General features: G+C 36.6%; 1 protein-coding gene across 4 annotated transcripts in view; it reads right to left on the bottom strand.

Annotated features, from left to right (window-relative positions):
* The window catches only part of ADGRA1 (adhesion G protein-coupled receptor A1), a 286,895-nt gene that overhangs the window by 35,461 nt on the left and 237,312 nt on the right, over positions 1 to 14,122 (bottom strand). For all 4 annotated transcript variants that reach the window (XM_054831561.1, XM_054831562.1, XM_054831565.1 and 1 more), the window contains 3 exons: positions 9,104 to 9,231; positions 8,061 to 8,184; positions 671 to 816 (listed from right to left, as the gene is read on the bottom strand). In XM_054831561.1, coding sequence (XP_054687536.1) covers positions 671 to 816; positions 8,061 to 8,184; positions 9,104 to 9,231 — 398 coding nt within the window. The remainder of the gene's footprint in view (positions 1 to 670; positions 817 to 8,060; positions 8,185 to 9,103; positions 9,232 to 14,122) is intronic.

Genomic DNA, 14,122 nt, shown 5'->3' with positions numbered 1-14,122 from the left:
ATGAATCCATTTTCTCATTCCTTTGGTCAGAAATCCTAGTTTGTGGTATTTTTTTTTTTCTATGCAGACTGATTATTTTGGCTTGAAGTTTCAGCATCTCATAGGCATCTGGTTAAAATTCTTACTGCGTTACACCTGCCATGCTGTCAGAGACACATTAGTTCGTCTGCTCCATCTAGAAAGCTGATAGGAAGTCCAGACTTTCAGTCACTCCTGTAATAGCATTAGATCTCTGATGTGGAATGAGAAAGGTTGCTATCATGTTACTAGGCAATCAGTACAAGTGTGGGCAAGATTTACAGCAGAATAGATAAGAGTAAAGGAAGAGTCATTCCAGTGTAGTTTCTGGTGATTAAATAATGCCTTAACCCGGAAGCAAGCCAGTTTTTTTTTCCTCCATAAGAAACAAACAGAAACGTTTGAATTGTTCCTGTCCAGATAAAAGTATCTGAACCTAGCCAATACCAGTTCTGCATATTTCCATCTCCTGAGTTGACTGTTAGCTTACAATAAATATTCAGACTTTTACATACATCTAAGTGACTCAATGCTTTATGGATCCTATTTATAGTCTGTAAAAAGTAAAGAATACAGAAATAAAAGTGACAGTTTGTTTAAAATTTGTATGTTTTAGGAACACATAAAAAAAAGTATAGTTAATATTCCATACCTGAGTAGTGGTTGCTTTGGATAAGAAGGGTGGTCACTGTTTTGGCATGGCTGAGGTTTTTTTGTGACTTGCTTATAAATATTCCTGGCAGTTACTCCAATCCATAGCATAGTAGAGAGCGTAGAATAATGTAGTACAATGCCAACCTAAAAAAAAAGAGTGGACAGTTAATTGAGTCAGTAAATGGATCAGTCAAACAAGAGTTTTAGAAGAATCTTACTGCATAAGCGTACAAGCAAACAGATTTTTTTTAAACTGAATTTTTAAGTGCATCAATTTTTTCTTTCTCTCTGATTACTTCCAACCAGGGAAAACACTTTTTAAAAGCAGATGGAATCTGTTATTTAATCTATCATAGATAATATCTGTGATACCAGATGGTATGTTATGAAACCAAGACTGTAAAGACATGTGTTTTCTAAGAACCTGATTAGTGACAACTTTTTACACCTGGATTTAAAGTGATGCAAAGCTTAGTTTGTGTTGCAAGCTTTGTTAGCTTATCATCACAATGCAATGTAAAAATTAATGAAAGGTCAGCATTTTTGCTTGCTATTATGCTCCTGTTTCCTTTCATTTTTCAGGAATATCCTGCTGTAGTTCCCTCTCAGCTGCATATATCCAAGGTTGACTTTTTGTAATGGGATCAGTGCTATTTGCCTAAAATCAGATTATTTTCAGACATATTTTAAGGAACTTCTAAACTTGGCCATACAATTTTTAAAATTAAATGACAGATCTTGGCATCCTCCCCTAAAAGGAAATACAAGCTCTCAATAGTTTTATTATCATTTTGTCTCCAAGAAACTGGTATGTTTATCATTGAAAGTACAATAAAGTACAAACACCTCTAAAATACTAACATCTTTGTTATGTTAGTAATTGTTATTCATTACTATGGAAACAGTAATTGGAATTTTATCCAATCTCCAATGCTTTATTACATCAGCTAAGTCTCCATCTGATTATATAAAATGAGGTTACCTTTGAAGCAATAACCTGACATTTTGCCGTGACAAGTAAAATATTGCTATAATTGGAAAGCACATAAATGTTTAAGGAATACAGAGAATGGCTGAATAAAGCTAATACAAATCTATTATAATAATTTATTTGAACCTGTGTTCATTTTTGCTCAACTTAAAACAAAATAATTGATGGGTAAAGAAAAAAATTCCATTAATTTTGTTTATATTTAATAATATAGCACAAAACTTGAAGATAGCAGTAAATATCATCAACAGAAACCCTTTGTAATTTTCTCTGGGACTTGTCTGACACATTAGACAAGGGAGTATAAAGCCTTCATAGCTGTTGTCACTTGAGGTAAAAGAAGCAGAAATAAGAGAATGAGACAACTTTGTACCATCAACTGGCAGACGTTGCCAGTTCAGTGGCTAGTGCTGCCTGGACGTAGCTCATATGCAGCTGGCAGCATTTCTGTAGGGATGCAGTGAATATGACTCTGAGCTGCGGAGGAGTGAAGGAGTAAGGCAGGAGGGAGAAGAGGGGGAGAAGGACGAGGGAGAAAAAGAAGCTGAGAACCGTGAGAAAGAACTGGAAAAATTCTAGGGAATTGGTTCATAACTTTCTCATTTCAGCATAGCACTGCTACTAAATATTCCATAATTATTTTACACAAGTATGCCAAAGAGTCCATAAGAATATGACCAGCAGGGATGAATTCCATGTGACAAGGCACCTACAAGTGAAATTTTGACAACATTTATGGCCACATATACAGAAACGACCAGCCACTTAAGTGAATTAGATTCCTAAAAATAATATAATAAAACAATTTTATTGAACTTTCAAGGAGGCAACTGAACTGAAAAGATCATTGCTATGCCACACCTTAGTCACATTACTTTTCTGGATTAGAATTTTTGCTTTTATTCATCCACTAATTATAATTAGTAAAGAAATGCTTGTCATGCATCATCTTTAAAATTCAGTGTTTCAAAGTGGCGGGCTTTGATCTCTGCCTCTTCCTTCCCCATATCTCAACACCGACATCAGTCATGCCATGGAGATGCATTTTCCTCACTGTTACAACTAGGGGCTGTGGCTGCATGCTCTTTTGTCCCCTTCAGTGAGACCGCCTCTTTCTAGATCTGTTCAGCTAGGAAGACATCTGAGCCCTATGCTAGAAATACACAAGATACCAGCTCATGACATGGAAGGGGAAGACAAGGCTCAACAGAAGGGGAACAGGACAAAGACAGTTTTGTTCAGTAACCTCTCACTTTGTTAGCAAATGTAACCTTAAGTTTATGCACTGAAGGTCCAGGGTACAGATTTGTCTATGTATATCTTGTTACTGGATTTGTGTCTCTGCAAAGCTTGAGAGGCAAATAAATAGATACAAATTAAATACCTAAGTGTTCACTTAACATTATTTTCACTATAAGTAGAACTTTTGTATTTCACATAAAATTGTGTGGGAAGGGTCAAGTTTTCCACACAGAACAAAGGATTATGACTGAATACATTAAAGTGATGACCCTTATTTGTAAGAAGGTTTTTCACTGACAGGACAAATGGTACAGAAAGAACTGTCAGGATGTATGCATTGAAGACAGCATTGCACCTAAAGCTATTTAAGAACTGCAGTTATATGGTGAAAATTTTCTTGTTTCCTTGAACCCATTTTTTCCATGTCCTGTGTTCTTAGAACTCATCTTTGGGAATAAGCACCAGCCTACTGAATAGAAGATTACGCTCTTCTACAGTAAGAAAATGCTGTCTGTATGTGCTCTTTCACTAAATTTCAGAACCTCAGACGTAACTTAAGTTCTACACCATGCAGTTACCATGGTAATGACCAGAATACACATTTATGCAAAGCATTTTGGCATAAAAAGCTCTCTTGATCAGCTTTAACTCGCAAATAAATTGCTTTATTTTCCCCTAGTTTTTAATACAATTTCTTTTTTTCCCCAATTGTAATCATACTTCAGATAAGATTGTCCTTCAGCCAATTCTATTTAGAGGCGGCTATGGATATGCACTGACATTCTCATTAAACTATTAATCTTGCACTGAAAGCGATTCTTCTCAGTGACATGAAGGGATTCAGTAATTTCTCTGTGGTCTATAACACCACTGGATGTGACTATTTCGTGATCTTAAAACATTTAGCCTTAGAATAACCCTGTGCTCCCTTCACAGGTAGAAAATTTAGAGCAAGAAGTTGAGACCGACAAATCAGGTACCTGAGACCAGGAAGGACAATTTTCAGCATGCACATCTAACTCCATAGTGTGCAAAGTCTTTAGCTGTCATAGTTTGCTGCTAGTAAAGTTTCCAGCCACCTAAAGTCTTGCTTGTGCATGTGACTAGCTCTGTTCCTGTCTCAGCAGAGCTGAACAATGCAGCACTTTTCTCAACAAAGATCACTCAAGAGCTCTTAAATAGCATTCTTCGCTTGAGACATCCTAACTGGCAAACTTGATCACAGTATATTAATTTTACACTCATTCTTCAAAAAAAAACCCCAAACAAACCAACAAACAACAAACGACAAACAAACAAAACCCCCACAATTAGCTAGAGCAGAAGGAACTGCTCTTTTCCTCCTCTTTATATAATATTTTTGTATCTACGACTCCTACTCGAGATGTGGTGCATAGCTCTAGGACCTCTTTAGTTTAACAGGACTCAAATCCAAATTTTGGACTTCCAAGGGTAGTATTCTAACTTCTAGCCTACTGGCTAGTATGGAACAGGCTTTGCCTGTTCTTCCTGATGAAGATTTACTGCCCTACAGAAAGGAATTCACAAGCAGCTTCACATATGACACTTATCAGGGCGAAGGAAGATCTGACCCTCGCCAAATTTTACATGGAAGCTTTTATTTGATAAACCATATAGGAGGGTCTTGGAGATGTGATGGAAGTGATCATGCCACTCAGTGACTGGCCACTAGGATAAAAAATTATGATTCTGTTTCACTCCCTAACTTTAATGTCTCCTGAATCTTGTGCCCCCAAGCCTTTATGCTTCAACAGGCTGAACTGACAGTTTCATCCTCTAGCATTCATAGCCTCATGGCTGTTGTGCTCTCCTGGAAAGTAGGGACTGAGAGATTGAAATCTCTCAGACTGAGGGTACAGAATCAATGGGGAGTGATCCAGCTACAGTCGTGTCTCCTTCCATCTCATTCCATACATAAAAGGAATAAGACTTCTTCTGCCATTTGAAAAAAAGTAATCTGAGACCCTAACTCTGGAAGATGGAAGGGGCTGACTACATCACCCGCTGGCTTGCTCAAGCACCTTTCTCGCCAGTGTACTGGCTCTGATTAATCCCATTCTGCTGTTCTAACACAACCTTTGCCTCCCATGCAAGATTTCACCATAAACTCAAGACTCTGGATTCTACATCAACAGCCAGCATTCAGTGACACCCAGAATCAGATTTGTGGGTAATCTAAATAGTCTGTAGATATAGCCTCATTCACACAGAAACTCTGTGAAGAAGCAATCAACTCTTCCAGAGCAGCACTCTAACGTAATTTTCTTTATAAATCATAAAGACTGCATAGCACATACGTGAGACTGTCTATACAAAATCCTCTCTGAAATAGGTATGCAGGTTTAAAAGTGAGTTTTAGATTTTTAGATTGCAGATAAAAATAAATATCTTACCATCTCTGAAAACATATTTTTTTGTGTAATTACTGTTCCTTCAAGGGGATATGAAGGTTCTTCCAGCTATCTATCACAGAAAATGGGTCCATTTCCATAGCATTCATTCCTGCTGCTTAAAATTAGCCTGGGACACCTCATTTATAGGGAGAAGGTGATCCAAATGAAGTTATTTTAGAACCACCCTTTTTGGCTAATTATGAAGGACAAAAATTAACTCAGTCTATTATATCATTTGGGTAAGGATGTTGCAGTGAAATTGGTGTGAAAGTTTTAGGGATAATTACAATAAGAAAGGTGGAGGTGCAATAGCTTTGACACCACATTCCGGTGATTAGGATAGAAAATGCTTCAACTTGGAATCTTCCCCTATGCACTCAGGAAACAAATAGTGCAAATTACATTGCTGCAAGGTGAAGCTGTGCTTTGAATTATAGCAGATGGAAAGATACCTGTGCTATAGCAACATTGACGGCGTTACACACAGAGAGTGTAACTAATCTCTTAATGCTGCTTGAAGGAGTATTATTTTCACAAAAACATTTTTAAACTCTAATATCATTTTTTTCCGGAACTGAAAAAAAAAAAAAGAAGAAGAAAAAAAAAGGACAGGCAAAACTTAGACTTGAAGGACAAATAAGCCCAAACCAGCTATATAAATATACCTTAGGCTGAATGATTTAAAGAATTGCTATATTCCACATGCAGGAAAAAAAGGAGTACTGTCTACCCCACCATTGCTTACAGAAGCTATTGGAAATGCTCAAATATGTGAGCTTCTGAGGAATCCATTAATAGGTCTGACCTCCCTGCCTCCTAGCTTTGGCACCCTGAACATTAATTCACAAAGTAATCCTCTCAGGTTTATCACAGGAGACAACAAGCACTGGGACTTACAGGATTTTGAAAAACATTGCTGTCAGCAGGCAAGAAAGGGTCTGTGGTGGGGTAGTGTTCTGGGAGTGAACATTTATTCAGCCTCTGTTACTAGCTATAGGAGTCTTGTCTTAGATTGCTTGGACTGTCACATCTGTTAACCCTACCTAATTGCATCAGACAATTTCTACCAGAAACCAGAAGACTGTGTGTGTCTTATGTGCCCTGTGTCTTTCCTGTATTTTAACTGGCTATGATATTGTCTGTTGATGTAGCCTGGTGTCAGATAAACAAATAAGTTTATGAAACTGATTAGAAGGCATATGTGAACAGAACCATTCAGTTTCTCTAAGTGTGCCTGTTTCTCAGCAGCTCAGGATCTGGCCCTATACCATAGCAAGAAACAGCTGTTACTGATAATGCATTTTATGAAGATACCCCTGTAGTTTATGTATTACTCATAACAGATTATTAATAACTCATTCATCTCAATCAATTTTTCATTATCGCTGTTAATACTGCATTGTTACCATGCAATTTGCAAAGTAAATAACCAGACAATTATTGTAACAACAGATGGTCATTTGTGATCATGTAATTGCACGGCCACGGCTGCCCTACAAAGTAATCTGCTACCCTCACTTGCATACTACAGATAAAGACAATGGTAAGTGATATTTCAATTTGCTAGAACTTACAGACTAATTATGACACAATACACTAGATATTGTGTGATATTTATCTCAGAATACTCTAGTGAACAAATGTGTCATTTAAATGAATACCATGTAATATATGTAGGTAGACTTTGCACGTAGAATGTTACAGGTGCTGACAGATCCACATGTGCTGTTTATTCATGGTCATGTACAAGTATACACAAAAGGCTACCAAAGCATCTCACTGAAAATTAGAGTGATGTCTTACACTAGATGAGCAAGTTTTGCAGTGACTCTGCTGTTGGCTGGTGACTCTCGCTGTTTACACCCATTCAAGCCAATCAGAAGAACCAGATTAGTGACAGGCAAAATATCTGGGAGAATGTTGGCTTAATAAAGTGCTTTACTACAGGCAAATACCAATAACATTCATGAGATCCGTGGCACTTCTACAAAATCCAAGAGAAAGAAATATTTAAGACTAACAAATTGCAACAAGCCCTCATCAGGCATTACAGAAGATGGCTGAAATTACTCTCTTTATGCACTGTACAGACTCAGCCTCTATACTCAGAGCAGCTGCAGCCATGCCCTCTCTGTGCATCCCATTGCACTATACGCCCGGAAAGGATGAAGCAAGAGTTGTGAAGTAGTCCAGCAGTGCAAACAGGGGTCCATAAATCACAAATGTACCGGTCTGCTTTGTCTCCTTAGCTTGAATTGTAATTAAAATACATAATCATACTATAAATGTTAAGCTGCCAAAGTGTATATTTAGGGATCACCCAGTGAAGCCAGGGCCACCCTCAGGCAAATGGTATACGTATTACAAAAGTGCAGCAGTGACTTTAGTTCCACATGTTCAATTCAAAGAACAGAAAGGACAGAAATATTTGGGAATCATATTTTTCAACTATCCTGTAGCACAGAAATATTGTGATTTTCAGGGATTTTTTTTTTTTCAAATAAGGAAATCTGAGCTGCAGAGAAGTTAATGCATTGGTCAGCCTCTCTCAAACTCTGGTGACAACCAAACACTGAACACTCCCAGTGCTGGCCTTTAAAAGATGTGCTTATAACAATGCCTTATTCTGAAGAACTTAAGATCCAAGAACAATATATGAAAGAGAACTATCAATATTGTGTTAAAAGATACAGTTTTAGGTTTTCATTCTATTAGTAAGAATTACTAAGGCAGATACTTACAGCTTGACATATAATTGGGTATTTAATGCGATTGATTCCACCAGCAAAAACAGCAAACGTAAGAGCAGTATGGAAACAAAAGTTGAGCAGCATGTGCCATCCTTTTCTACTTATTCGGATTGTGCTGTTGAAAAATCACATTGTAAAATTAAAACCCCCAGCATACCTATTATGAAAATTACAATTTGGAGAAAATGCTTAATATGATAGAATTAAATTCTCTGATTCTTGAAAACCTACTTAGCAATCTACCTATAGGACAGAGTCTGATTTATACAGTATTGAAATCAATGGTAAAAAGGTAAAATCAATGGTAAAAATTGTAAGGTCTACTGAAAAGGGTCTCCTCCATCAAATCAAGCATTTAGAGTAATAAAAGCATTGCATAGCTTCAGATATGCAGAACTTTAACAAGACATCTCTAAAGGATTAAATGGAAGCTGAAAATCAGAAGTCATTGCATTCAGTTCACTTAATTAATATTTAGCAGCTTCTACAGTACAATACATTCCTACTCTTTTAAATTGCTAATGGTGTTTAACAGAATTATGTAGTTAAAATGGCATTTAGATAAATCTTTCATGTAAAGAAAAACACAAGTTTTCTAAAGCCAAGAAGATTTAGAAGTCAAAGAAAGTTTCTTTTATCCAATGATAGTTACCAGTCTTTCAACCAAACTTAGTATTAGAAGCCAATAGCGCCAGTGCAGCTGTCCAAAGTACTGCTCGACTGGAATTTGCCAGAAAGCAATTTGATAGTGCCTGTGGTTTTATATTGAATCGTCAAGTTAAAAATCTTAGGAACAGTGTGTAGACCATTTAGACATACGTCTCAGGAAGGATACAGCTTGGGAACAGCTTGAAAAAGGTTGACATAACCTTTTTTTTTTTATTATTTCTCTGGTGCAAATCACATTGCTGATATTACTATCCAAGAGTAATTCAGATCATTTTAATTTATCTTTTCAGTGAGGGTTAGAAAAATTTAAGTACCTCAGCGTAATGCTGCCAATTCAACACAAGTGCTTAAAATTGAATTCTTACCTGTGATGGACAATGTAGGTGATAATGGAAGCAAACAGGCACAACAACATAACTGCAGTACATGCATATACCACAGGGTGCAGAAACTCCCCTGGGTACTGGGGGAAAGACAGCACTGTCTTAAAATCCTATGGAGAAAGCAAAATGATTTAACATTGTTAGACATGTGTAAAACTTTCAGATTTCATTTCAATATGTCCTGTCATTTCTAGCTGTTCCCTTTCAAGAGCAGGAAAATAAGATGAATAACTTTTTATGTAGATATAGTTCATGAATTTACAATAACATTAGATTGCTCTTTCCTCATCTGCATACACTTTGCAAGACAGAAATTAACCTTTTGTACAAGCAGATATATCCTAATTAGAAAAAAAAAGGTCTGAAAAATACACAGAATATTACATATTCCAGGTATTAGCAATATCTGTTCCTTCTGATAACATGAACTTTATGTGTGTATTTTACTAGGATATTAAGTACAAAATATCAAATTACCATAAAGGTCTTTAAATGGCATATACATGGCTGCAGAAGAACCACTCAAAGAAACAAAAGCCATGAGAATACACCCAAAATATCGACTGATTCTCACGTCTATATTCAAATATAATTCCTAGTTGATACACCTCCTCTGACCCAGTGACCTTCGCATTTAGTTTCAAATACTCTACTACCTATATCAATTCAAAAGCAGCTTGACAGCTATATTAACAGCAGAGTAAAGATCCGTGCATTCATTTCAGACCTACTAGTGCCGACTGGCACAATTCTTCATGAAAAATATAATGAAAAACTATAAATATATTTGTAAAATTAACCATTTCAAATTCCTATTCTAAATTACTGGATCTCACAAGCAAGAAATAACAGGAGAGATAAATCTGCAGTTGTGAGGGATGGAAAGCAAAAAGAGCCCATTACAGAAAACAGTGTGTCTTCAGACTATCTGCATTAAACCAAAGATCAGAGGTTCACTGTCATACATTAAGCCACATCTGTTTGTGGCACTACATTTCTGCAAACAAGTACTATAAATTAGACACACAAACTCTCACCTGAGTACAACCAAAGTGTCATCTACATGCCAGTTTCCATGTGCAGTGGCACTAACTGTGCACACAAAAATGAATATACATCCTAGCACAGAAAAAGCCCAAATCTGAAAAAGTACTGAATATGACAGTCCAGCAAACTCTAACACTGAAAATACTGACATATATTTAAAAGACTTTTTTCTTATTTGTCAGTTTTAGGTTCCCCTGGAAGACAATTGAATACATTATTTTCCTGAGGTGAAATCTCCCCTTTGGAGACTGGGACTGTAATGCTAATACATTTTTTTAATCGCACTTGCATGCAGAGACCTGATTTCCAGCACCATTATTTATGTATATGAACGTACATGTACAAGCAGCTAATGTTCATGAGTATATGCAATTATTAAATCAGAGGATAAGGTACTGTTCTGTTTACCTTCCAGAAAGGTCCTTACAGATGCCCTAGCAGTCATTATTCTCTTCATACCAGCTTTAAAGGTTCTAAGATTGATTGTGCAAGTTGCTCTGGATGCATATTAAAGTCACTTCTAAACCAGAGCAGCTTACAACATATATAAAAAAAGACTATCAAAAAGAACAAACAATGTATGAACAAGATGGCAAATATATGTCATCACATCCCATTTCTCTTCAGTGTTTCCTCAGCGTGCATGCGTACCTCATTTAAATCTGCTCAGTCACTGCTTGTCCCACACACAAGTCCTCTCTCAGCCCTGCCCAGTTCACCAAGAGTCAGAGGTGGAGTCACTTGTCACAGACATCCTCTTATGCTGTCTCCTAACATCTCTTGCTACACTCCCCTCAACCACAAGTGGAATAGAAGAGGAAAAGAACTCTGGTTTTTTGATGTGGTAGCTTTTTAATGTGACAGACTTATGCTCCTGAGGCCTTCTCTTGATTTTGCTGGATTTTTTAGGGTACATGAATATACATTCAGGATATACTGAATTCACAAATTTCAAATAATTCTTTTAAAGTCTATTGGCTCAGAACTGCCACTGAATCGCCACTCAAACACCTGTTTTTTTTTTTTTTGACCATCTTTTCTGTCATGTTTTTATTTGCATCATCTCCCCATTGATTCTTTCACAGAGTGAATTTCTTGAGATAGACTATTATTTACCAGAAATGTTCAGTACAATTTTGGCTCATATTACTAGAGTAGTAACGTAAATACTGGACAATTTAAATAGAAATACTTTGCTGAAAATGATAAAATATTTACTTCTTGCTCTTACTGATATAATCATATTTTGGTATACCAATAGTACACTTTGTCATAATTTTATGTATACACTTGCTTCAGGTCTGTGCATTAAGAAAACTGTTACTGTAACTAATATAGTAGTAACAGTGCAGTTATTTGAAAAAATAAATATCTTGGATATTTCTGTTAACTTTTCAGGGTATTTTTTTCAAAGTTGTGAGAAAGGAAACACAGTGAAGTTACACATTTATGTAGTAACAAATAAAAGTGATTTTACTTGAGGTGGCATCATTCAGTATACTAAAGAACTAGCTTTTAATAGTGTAAATGCAAGGATCAATTAATCACTATGTTTGAACATCAGTATAAAAGCAAATGTCATGTGTCCTACAGGAATACAGCCATATTGTCTGCAGAAGAATCAAGAACAAATCAGCATCTTAAAGCTAATTCCATTTTAAAATATTAAATTTTTATTATTATCTCTTCTCTAATCTTGTACAGTAAATAAGTGGTAAAACTTTTTAGTATCATAATGCATTATTGCCAACGTAGAATATCCTTTTTTAAGAGTTTTGTGTATTGAAAACTGATTTCATTATAGATACATAACAAATTTATCTTGTCTGCTTTTTGATGATAATTAAACCTTATTGATCTGTCAACTTCCCCTGAGTAATCCTCTGGGGAAGACAGCATGCAGAAAACAAAGGGTTTTTTTCATGCTGTACGCAAAGCAGAATAATTGTGTGTTACATTTTAAAAAGGTAAGTTTGATTTTATTTTCTAGAGAGGATTCAAATGATGATGATACTGAAAAATGGCAGGAATACCTACAGGAAAATGAAGACACACAAGACTTTGACCATTACAAACTACTGTCTACAACTACAGCACCAATAAATGTTGTCTAATGAGAAATTATCGTTCATTCACCCTTCTAAGAAGGTGTGAAACCAGCTTCTTTCAGCCGTAAATGCCACCATAGTATATAATAGAAATTGGTGATGTAAATTAGTGACAGAAAAGACTATTTATCAGCTATTTCGTCCAACAATCAGAATTATAAAAACATCAGAGTGCAAATGGGACTGTTTCACTTTTACTTGAGACTTCATTCCAAAAATTGACTGAAACAAACACATCTACCCTGATCAGGTAAAACTCAATGTGAAAGCATAAAGAGGTATAGACAAGTTACATACCAAAGGCAGCTCTGAGACATCTAGTAGCAGATGCTGAGAAAGCTGAGGGGAAGATACAGTGCACTAATACTACATACCTGGTACTTTCACAAAATCACCACTGCTAAAAGCAATCTAGTTTGTGTTGTAAATTTTTGTAATCCACCAACTTATACTGGAAAGTTAAACATTTATTTTTAATATATTGCTTGTAATAGTATGACTTTAGAAAGTATAGTCTAACTGGTTTCTGTGTTTAAAGCAGGACACTTGAAATTGTGTTCTCCAAGGAAGTGGTATCCAAGTGCCACAGAGTCTTAGAAAAACAAGTGCATTTGAACAATTAGTTATGGTAAGAATTAGATTCCTATTTGTATTTAGATTTCTCCTACTTAAACAAAACTTAAAAATTATGTGCCAAATATTAGGATGTTTAGGAGCACCAAAATATGGAAATTATCCATAGAGTTGGGTCTCTCTGGAGAGCTGAAAACACTGCAATGCACACTGAGGCGAGCAGTCGGTGTGCTGGAGGGCAGGACTGCCATTTGGCAAGATCCCAACAGGCTGGAGGAACGGGCTTACAGGAACCTCATGAAGTTGAATGAAGAGAAATAAAAAGTTTCCTGTCTCTGGGACAGAGTAACCCTGACAGCAGTACAGGCTGGGGGTCAACTGACTGGAAAGAAGCTTTGCAGCAAAGGATCAGAGGGTCCTGGTGGACAATAAACTGAAAGCAAGCCAGTGGTGAGCCCTTGTGACACATAAGGTGAACCGTATATTGGGCCATATTAGCAAGAATGCAGGCAGCAGGCTGAGGGAAGTGGTTCTTCCCTTCTATTCACCACTTGTGAGACCAAATCTTGACTAGTGTGTCCAGTTTGGGGCACTTTAGTCCAATAAAGACATTGACAAATTGGAAGGAGTCCAGTAGAAACCACGAAGACAATAAGATAGCTCAAGATCTAGATTCTAGGACTTTAACTTACATCTCCCATTTCTCAAAAGTTGGACCATTTTAATGAGCTCCTTTATAGTCTGGATCCCTTTACACTGTGGTTGAAGCTGTACCACCAAGAATGCAAGATCCATTAAGCCAACAGAAAGCAAGAGCAAATAGAAAGAAAGAGTTTGAGCCAGAGGCTTGATTTGTTATAAAGTTAGTGCATTTTGAAGGAGACAAGCCTGGATTTTTGTCCCCAGTACCAAGCCAGTTTATGCATTTTACAGAGAAAATAACATGTTATTAAGTATAATTTAATAAAAAGTAGATGTAATCCAAGGAGAAAGGAATAAAAGCCAGATCTTGCTCTTATGAGTATTCTAACTCCAAGGCTTTATGCAAAAGATTGGCACATTCCTGAACGTTCTGAAAAATGCAAACTTTTCTGGGAAGCTGGATTCAACACTGTCCATATGGGCCAAGCATCCTCTGTTAGGTGAGCAGTACATGCCAGCTGAGGACTTAGGTGAGGAGTATGTGCCTCTTTGCCAGGCCTCTGTATGACAGATGACAGCAGAGCTTAGAAATCTAGCTCTTCACACTGGGAAGCATCTATGCACATGCAGA

The sequence above is a fragment of the Grus americana genome, chromosome 7, assembly GCF_028858705.1.
Source record: "Grus americana isolate bGruAme1 chromosome 7, bGruAme1.mat, whole genome shotgun sequence".
Lineage (NCBI taxonomy): Eukaryota > Metazoa > Chordata > Aves > Gruiformes > Gruidae > Grus > Grus americana.
Note: the sequence above shows the minus strand (reverse complement) of the source record. Positions and strands in the feature narration are given on the sequence as shown.